This window comes from Callospermophilus lateralis, chromosome 14 (genome assembly GCF_048772815.1).
Source record: "Callospermophilus lateralis isolate mCalLat2 chromosome 14, mCalLat2.hap1, whole genome shotgun sequence".
Lineage (NCBI taxonomy): Eukaryota > Metazoa > Chordata > Mammalia > Rodentia > Sciuridae > Callospermophilus > Callospermophilus lateralis.
In genome coordinates, this window is record NC_135318.1 from 36,813,221 (window position 1) to 36,822,720 (window position 9,500).

Below are 9,500 nucleotides of genomic sequence, written 5' to 3' on the forward strand. Positions count from 1 at the left end.
GGAAGCCCCACCCACCTGCTCGCGTTTATTCCTCCCGCGGTTTTCCAGGTGTAGAGTAGGCGGGAATCTAGGGCTTAGAGACGGAAGTAGGTTGACGTAGCCGGAAGGGGACTCCTTCTCCGGCGGTAGTGTTGATGTTTTTGAGTTGCTGCTGCTTCTGCGTCTGAGGGAACCGTAGAGGATGGTGTGCGAAAAATGTGAGTTAAGGACCCGCTTCTGAGGAGGAGCAGGCTAGGAAAACCTGACTGGATTTTATTGGGAACTTGGCTGTATCTGTTTTCCCACAGGGCTCCGAGTCTAACCTTTGTCCTCTTGCCGTGCCCCTCCCCAGTGTCCATTTAGTCCTATTTATTTTGTGTTCAGAGTGGTTTCTGTTCTGCACCTCTATTTCCGTTTCTTCCCCCTACCCACGAATATCATCCATTTCAGCTTCTTGACTAGCGCCCTCAGGCTTCAAACGAACCTTCAAAATCGCTTCAGTGACATCGGGAGTTGCAGGATACAGCAAGGAAGAATCCCGGATGCTCAGTTGACAACAACGAATGATTTTTTTAGTACTATGTGCCCCGTGCAATAGTTGAGACGGCTTTGTGTGCTGTTTTTAACTTCAGTAAGTGCCTTGTGCCGTGCAGTATTTAATTTAAAAATTGTTTACCTGAAATTTAAATTTAGCTGGGCATCCTCTATTTTATTTGGTAACCCACAGTCAGCATCCAGTTCAATGTCATATAAACCCTTGGCATGAATCCCTACAGCACTGGGACAGGGGAGCCAGGAAGTCTCACCATCTTCAAAGAAGACTATGTTTTTGTTTTGTTATTGGGGGAGGTTACTGGGGATTATACTCAGGGGCGCTCCACCATTAAGCCCCATCCCCAGCCCTGTTTTGTATTTTATTAGAGACAGGGTCTCACTGAGTTGCTTAGCGCCTCGCCATTGCTGAGGCTGGCTTTGAACTCGTGATCCTCCTGCCTCAGCCTCCCTAGCCTCTGGAATTACAGGCGGGCGCCGCCATCCCCTGCTTTTAGAAAGGTCTTTCCCCCCTGTAGTTAACCACCCATGATTCTATTGCAAACTGTTTTGAGATTTTTAGAAAAGATTTGATTTTTTTTTAACCTTGCAATCTATTTATGTTTAAAAACAGCTTTCATATCTCCAAGTCTCTTTTTCCTCAGGCTAGATATATCTGGCTCTTTTGTGACAAAGTTTCAACTCCTCTTATTATACCATTTACTATCTAATGAACATAATCCATTTTGTTGAAACTTGAGACATAGAAACCCATAGTTTTCAGTTTTGTATTAAAAAATGTTCTCAGATGAGCCACTTAATATTTCTTGGACTCATTTTCTCACCTGAAAAACACATAATTTATGTCATTTTGTGAAAATTAAATAACTTAGATAATGTCTAATACAAAATGGTAAACTTAATATGTACTCGAAAACTTATTATTTCTATCATAACCTGTTCCTTGTGTATGTGGCATTCAGAATTAAACTGCACCATTCTGTGTGGACATAGTGGAGATAACACTTTTCCTCTCTTTAGATTACATACCATATACCATTATCATCTTACATTAAAATTTAAAGCCCAGAAACAGTGACGTTATACCTGTAATCACATCAACTTAGGAGGCTGAGGCAGAAGAATCGCAAGCTCAAAGCCAGCCTTAGCAATTTAGTGAGGCCCTAAGCAACTTAGTGATACGTTGTCTCAAAATAAAAAATAAAAGGGACTTCAGTGGTTAAGTACCCCTGGGTTCGATCCCCAACACCAAAAAAAAAAAAAAATTTAATAAAAATAACTGATGTAATTAATACACCATACAATTCACCCATTTAAAATGTGGTTTTTAGTATATTTGCAGAGTTGTGTGATCATTACCACAATTTTACAACATTTTCATCACCCCCCCACATCATGCTTTTTGGCATTGACACCTTTACTGCACCCTTAAGCAGTTTGGGGGTGGTTTTGTGTGTTAGATTAAATGTCTTTAGATTTTATTACTGCTCTGGTGTCTTTTATGTTGTAGAGTTTTTAAATATTTAACTTGAGCTTTATTTGTAGTTTTTGTCAGTTTTATAATTTTTACTTGAGGAGATAAGAATTCTGCCTGGTTTTACTTGTTTATAAATCTTTTTATAATGTAAGTACTTTGTCCCAAAGGAAATTAAGAATCCTGGGGAATTTATGAGAGTTACTTTCTCAAGGCACATAAAATTTTTGAGAATCCAAGATCCAGAGTGGTTATTGAAATAAAATTGATTTATTTGATTCTAGAGTATGATATGTGTTATGAAGGTCATTCCCTCTTATTACTACTTTCTACCTCTCTGCTTTTCTGAAAAGTCTAACATTGCATTGTTTTTGATCTCTCAATCAGTCAGTTCGTTCCACTCACCCTTAGATTTCTTTCATACATTAAACAAAACAAAACTACACTTTTCAGCTTTCCCTTTTACACTCTTAACTGTCTCTTTCCTGGTACCTTAATTTTTTAAAAGACTTGGTTTTGTTTATTGTCTTCACATTTTCAGAATTCTTAGCACTTTACAAACTGACTTTCTACAAAACACTGAAATAACTTTCAGAAGTTTTCCAGTGACCTCCTTATCACTAAGTTCAAGAGCTTTTGGCGGGAGGTTCTTATTTTATTCTCCAATGTGTTTGGCTTCAAGTAGCACATCCATTCCAGTGAATGTCTACTTCACATCTCCAGCCTGACTTTGCTCATTCTTATGCAGAAAGAAATAATCCTGGCTATTTTGGAGCCTCACATTCAGGACTCTTTCCAATAAAGCCCCAGCATATCTCTTCAGCCTCATATTCACTGACCCTTACCCTCTTCACACTTGAGCCAGCCAAACTACTTTCTGTGCTCGTGTGTACCCTGAACTTTCCATGCCTTTCCTTAGGATGCATCCTTTCTCTAGTTAACTTCATCCTCTTGCTTCCTTTTTCACCATCCCATTTCCATATATTGAAACCCTCTCTGTAATATTCTCCACAAAGCATTCCTGAGCTTCCCATAATCAGAGTTATTTCTTCCTGCATGGAATTTCTCTTATTACTTTAGTACTTAATTTATTTTAGCTCACAATTATACTTTTTATTTTCCATTTTATATTTTGGGTTGAAGTATTCTTAACTATTTGGAAGTCTCTGGTCCCCCTGAGACTCTGATGAAAGGTATAGACTTTTACTGAAAAAAAAAAAAATAAAAAATAAAAAAAAAAAAAAAAAAAAAAAAATATATATATATATATATATATAAATAAATGTATCAGTTGCAAAAATTTAAAAAGTCAAAATTGTAAAAAAAAGAAAAAATATATATATACACACAAAAGGTTTTTGTGTGTGTACCTTTTGTGTATATATTTTTTTCTAGTAAAGATCTATATCTTTCCTACACACACACACACACACACACACACCATAAACACAAACTTTACTTTGTTCATTTATCTCCTAATGTGTGCCTGTGGAACTCAAATTAAGGATTGCTGTTAGAGAAACTAATGAACTTAATTAAATATAAGTTACCTGAAAGGTAGATCTTTGTCCAATTCATGGTTTTATTTTTCTCAGCACTTTGTGTAGTGGCTTGTAGATCATAGATGCTTATTTAGTAAATGTCTACGAAATGAGTTGATTTATCAGATTTCTTTAAAGTATAAATAAACAGTGAAAGTCTACTATAAACCATCTTGTTCTTGGGTGCAGTGGAGCCCACCAGTAATCCCAGTGACTCTGGAAATTCTAGTGGCTGGGGAGGCTGAGACAGGAGTATGGCGAGTTCAAAGCTAGCCTCAGCAATAGCGAGGCACTAAGCAACTCAGTGAGACCCTGTCTCTAAGTAAAATACAAAATACAGTTGGGGATGTGACTCAGTGGTTAAGTGCCCCTGAGCTAAAAAAAAAAAAAAAAAAAGATCTTGTTAGTCTACAAACTTCACTAAGGATCAGTTATCTATTGGCTAAAATTGATATCCTGAGTCTCAATTTACTGGCCTGTACCATTCACAGACTCCTACTATACTATGACTGTTGATAACATTGTGACCCTTAGGCATGATGTAGAATATTTACTAAATAGTAAATTCTACTTTCATTTTTACTATCTTGTAACAGGTGAAAAGAAACTTGGTACTGTTATCACTCCAGATACGTGGAAAGATGGTGCAAGGAATACCACAGGTATTTTTTTCTTTTAGAAAATAGAAATTGAATCAAGTACTTCCTATGAATACGTTTTTAGCTTTTACATTATTTGTAATATGAAATGTTATGTGTTTAGTGTATTTCATCTGTTGAACACTAAAGAATACTGAGTCCCTCAATAATTTAATCTTTTCTTTTAGCTCTTTGACTTATATGTATAGAATAATATAGTAAGCAAGAGATAGCAAAATTATTAAGTGATTTTCAAATGATGATTTCATCTCAGTTTTGTATTTAATTTCCCCCTTTCACCTAGTTTTTAATATTTTTTAACAAACTTAAACTGTTTTCATCTTTATTATCATTAAATGCATGTAGTGAAATATATTTTCAAAGAGAAGGAAAAGAAGTACTTTCACTGTATTCAAGGTCTGTGACACTAAAGTAGAACCTTATAGATTCTTCAGTAGACAGAGAAAATGGAGAACCTTCTAAAGTACTACTTTGATTAAGAAATAAAATTATTGCATTTTATATAAGTTTTCAGTTTCCTTAATAGTTGTTTTCTTTTTAAGTAGTGTCTTAAGAACTTGGCTATTAAATAAGTATTTTAAAAATTTAGATATAGGACACTCTATTGATAAGAGGTTAAAGAATAAACTTTTGAATTAATTGTTAGATTATTAGATATTATATGCAAAATGCATAGAAATAACTCACTAAAAAATATGTATATTTTGATACAGAAAGTGGTGGAAGAAAACTGAATGAAAATAAAGCTTTGACTTCAAAAAAAGCAAGGTGGGTAAGAGCATACATAGAGGAGTTGTAAATTTCCACACTCTTTTACTATTAAGCCTATTGAAGTAAATATGTCATCCATCACTCCATTATGGTAAAACAGAGTTAGGGAGTTCTTGGTATCCAGAGACAAGATAGCTGCTCTAACCTGCTAGTTTCACTGTATCTTTACTGTATCAATATATTAAGATATTAGTGCTACTTCCTTTATATAATTTTATCAGAAAATATGACCTTTTTTATCTACTTCTTAATTATCCAAAGATCATAAGAAATAGGGAAATGTGGAAAGATCATAACCTTTTGAGCTAGAACTAAATTTGAGTGTAGGTTCTATCACTGTCCTGCCCTGTGACCTTAAGTTAAACCATTTTCTTAACCTTTCTGAACTTTTACTTTTTTATTAGAGAATGGACATAAAATTATCTCCCATCTTTAAAAAAAATTTTTTTGACACTATGCTTTATTATATCCAATTTTTAAAATTCCATGAACTCTTCCAGGTGCCACCATTTGCTTGCTTCAAGTCAGAAGTTTTCAGAGGCGTTATCTAGATACTTTCTGAATATCCTTCAGTTCTGTTCTCTCCTACACCCATTCTAGTCATGCTTTCATCCCCACCACAACCTTAAAGCTGCTTATCAGGGTCAGAAGTGACATTTAAAGCTAAGAACCATTTAACCATTATTCTTATCTTACTTCATTAACCCATTAAGTCCCAAGTTTTCAATTCTAATTGAATTTCAATTTTAATTGAATATTTCAAATAATTGGCAAGTTGGATTAAGGTGGTTGGAATCATAATCTAGCACTTACATATTCTTTATTATCATTAAGAACCAAAAGTACATTGTCCTATAAATAGGACATTGAGACAATATAAATATCTTTTTTATATTTATAAAGCATTCTATAACACTTAGAGAAAATATATCTGGTATATTGGGACAAAGTGGGTTAATAACTCTTTTTTGACAACACTTTATTCTCTTGGCTTCTGAAATACCCCATTCTCATGGTTTTCCTCTCAACTTTTGCTGTTCCTTCTCAAATGAGTAACTCAGGACTCAGTATTAATAGTTGTTTCCCCCATTTATAAATTTATAAACTGTCCTAGCATGACTTCAGTTCTTTGGCAACTGCTTTCCTGAATCACCTAATTTGATATGTAACAGAGAGCCTCTTTTTTCTTCAGTCTTCTCATCATAAACTGCCCAATTCAGTCGTTCAAGCCTAAAAGCTACTGATATTCCTCCTTTACCCCCAATTTGCATATCCGTCAGCAAGTCCTGTGGATCTGCCTCTAAAATATAACTTGAATCTATCTGTTTCTGTCCATTTCACTGTTACTGCACTGTTCCAAACCACTATATTTCTTGCTTGCGTGCCGAAATAATACTCTAGCTATCATCCTGCCTTTTCTCTCATTTTCTGCAGTTGTCTTATAGTAATCATAATGGTGATGTAATTTCTTTGCTTAAAATTCTCTAACCATTTTCTTTTTCATGTAGAATAGAATCTAAGTTCCCTACCATGTTCTTAAAGGGTGCTCCTTGATGTGACCTCTCCCTCACTCTGGACTTTCTGTTATACCTCACTCCTCTTCATTTATTATATACCATTCTCATTCGATATTACAAGCCCACTCCCATCTAAAAAGGTTTGTACTGCTGCTCCTTCCTTTGCTCCTTTCTCAAAACTTACATATTTGTTACTTGAGTAAAAGGTGAAATGTCACCTCCTCACAGATGGGTCCATAATCAGCATCTAAACTAGTCTTAGCTCTTTCCCTACATCTCCACTACAGTATTCTGTTGAATTTTCTTAATAAGAGTCATTACTGCTTGAAAAACACTTGTTTTATTGGATTATCTGTGACTACTTATTATTCATCACTTCCTACTAGCATATCAGTTTGGTGAGAGCAAAGACTTTATTTGCTAAGTGAATAGATATTTTTTGACATTATGCCAAAGATTTTGAAATAATAAAAATAATAAAGCTTTTCCTACATACAATATCTGGCACATACTGGGTACTTATTAAATAATTAATACAAAACAATACAGTAGACTTACTCTTCAGTACAGCATCACACTCTGTATAGTTGACCAACTTATTAGTGTGTACTAGGATCATTTTTTCTTGACTTAAGCTATTTGCTTAGATTATATAGTTTTATATACTTTCCTTTATGATCCCAAACTTAACTCTATTATCATTCAAAAGTAGCTATTACTCTTTGGAATGTGTACCACCATATTGCATTGAATCTACACTAGCATTATTTATGAGGTGCATCATTACTTTAATAAAAAAAAAAACACTGCCAAGTAATTGTAAGATTTCAGAGATTAAAATATGTATCTTAGAATTATAAAATACAGTTTTTAAAAGAAGTAATCTCTAGATGTACAGGTCAAAACAAAGAGCTTATTGAAAAGAAGAATGGTGTCTATCTTCTCTTGTGAGGAGTAAAATAATAATCTTCTGGGTTTGGAAAAGTTAACCTCTGAAAATTAGCTGTTGGGCTGTACCCTAGGAAAAAGCACCAGCATCTAGGACACTGTATGAGGATTTATAAAAAATCATTTTTAGTTAGGGAAGCAGTTATAAATCAAAAGTATTTCTTGTCAATTTAAGAGGAACTATTTCTTCTAAGGTTATTCTGCACTCCAAATCACTATTTTTATACAGAAGAAGCCCTGTTATCCAAAGGTATTAGGCCAGTTAATTGAAAATGTCAATCAAAGCAGGCAATCATTGAAAGATACCCATACGTTATTGATAAGTTTAGGTGCATGTAACTTATTTATTTATAAGATACTTATTTATAAGTATAGATGAATTCATCCATCATTTGGTGTTGAGAAAAGACCTTTGGAGTATGATTCTTCTGACAAGTTCTACATCATCTACCTCACATAAGCCATAACCGAATTTTTTTTTTTTTTTTTTTTTTTTTGGTATTTTTAGATTAGAGCAAAAATTGACACTTGGAAAATGTGGAGCCCTGTCACTTATGATTTCCCCCAGTTTTAACAGTTGTTTACCCATACCTACTTTCATAGCAGAGTTAATGGTTCATATATATGCAGTCATCCTAAAGTACTTACTTGGTTTTTATGGAATCAGTCACTCCTTTATATTCACATTTTATCAGTTTTTATAATATTTATGTCACACAAATAGAATGACAAATTTGACAGAACCAGATTTGAGAATAAATACAGCTCTTCCTAAGCATACAGCTTACATAGAAGGAGCAGAGATATTAGACCATAGTCACCCAGGAGAGGTCTGCCTGTCAGCTATAGAATTTGAGAGAAGGAATGGTGAGCATGAATTAATCCTGCATGTTGCTTAAGCAAGTTGAAAGTTTCTATTGTAACATACAATTTTCTTTCTTTAAAATCAATCTCTAGATTTGATCCATATGGAAAGAATAAGTTCTCCACTTGCAGAATTTGTAAAAGTTCTGTGCACCAACCAGGTTCTCATTACTGCCAGGGCTGTGCCTACAAAAAGGGTAAGTTTTTTAAAATACCATTTTTCTATTCCTAACCTACTTCATAACAAAATAGAACTTAAAGCATGTTCATGATTAAAAGTAGATATTTCTTTTTCAACTTTCTGATGCTGGTAAATAATATTTTAAGCTTCAGGATTGACGTAAATAATCTATTCAGTTGGTATTATGATTTGATTGCTTACGTGTTTTCTTTTGTTTCAGGCATCTGTGCAATGTGTGGAAAAAAGGTTTTGGATACCAAAAACTACAAGCAAACATCTGTGTAGATGAACTGATGAAGTTACTGGCTTTCTGTGATTTTTCTTTCTGCTTTGAATTTTCAAGGCATAAATAGATGTTCAACTTAAAAATAACCTATTTCAGGACAAATGATTAAGTTTTAGCCAGGAAAGTTGATCAGTATTCATTCTTTTGCTCTCAAAATGTTCTAAACAGCAAAAATGTAACTAATATTTTCCTTTAAGTGGTTATTTTTCTTATGAGCATTTTTTGAACTAAAGTGGCAAATTTAATGAAAAGGTATTTCTGAGTTCTGTATGCACTTTTTAACTTAACATTGTTTTATCTTATCCCCTCCATCTACTTTTATTTATAGATATTGTAAAAGTGAGGAGATTATTGATACTTTGCCTTGAACTTGGCATCCAGAATGAGAATTCATACTTCATTCCCTTACTGATGGCATAGTTCTTAAGAGTCAGCAATCCCTTAATGAATTGCAGTTTCAGAGGATATTTAAATATTTGAGGCCATTATTGCTGAATAGTTCCTTAGTAATTAATTCAGACCCAAATCAAAGACAAGTTGGATTTGTGATTTTAAAAAAATTTGTTTTTGAAGTCAAAGTGCCAGTTCCTTTCATATGAGAACAAGAATACAAGGAGTACCTGTGTGTCCATATGAATACACTGGTTTTCCAAAAACATTACACATATTAATCGCTTGAATTCAAATTGATGTGAAAGCCATGAGAACGGTGTTCATCCATGTTGATG

General features: G+C 34.0%; 1 protein-coding gene across 1 annotated transcript; it reads left to right on the top strand.

Annotated features, from left to right (window-relative positions):
- Positions 1-103: 103 nt before the first annotated feature.
- On the top strand, positions 104-9,291 carry Cript (CXXC repeat containing interactor of PDZ3 domain). Its single transcript, XM_076833605.1, has 5 exons — positions 104-197; positions 4,143-4,208; positions 4,919-4,973; positions 8,399-8,502; positions 8,707-9,291. Exons 1-5 carry the CDS (start codon positions 182-184, stop codon positions 8,769-8,771), a joined length of 306 nt encoding a protein of 101 aa, XP_076689720.1. The 5' UTR covers positions 104-181; the 3' UTR covers positions 8,772-9,291.
- The last annotated feature ends 209 nt before the right edge of the window (positions 9,292-9,500 follow it).

What these genes read in the sequence shown, in the direction of transcription:
- Cript (XM_076833605.1), top strand. An exon ending in TGGTGCAAGGAATACCACAG is followed by an intron (nt 4,209 to 4,918) that starts GTATTTTTTTCT and finishes ATTTTGATACAG; the next exon opens with AAAGTGGTGGAAGAAAACTG. An exon ending in GGGCTGTGCCTACAAAAAGG is followed by an intron (nt 8,503 to 8,706) that starts GTAAGTTTTTTA and finishes CTTTTGTTTCAG; the next exon opens with GCATCTGTGCAATGTGTGGA.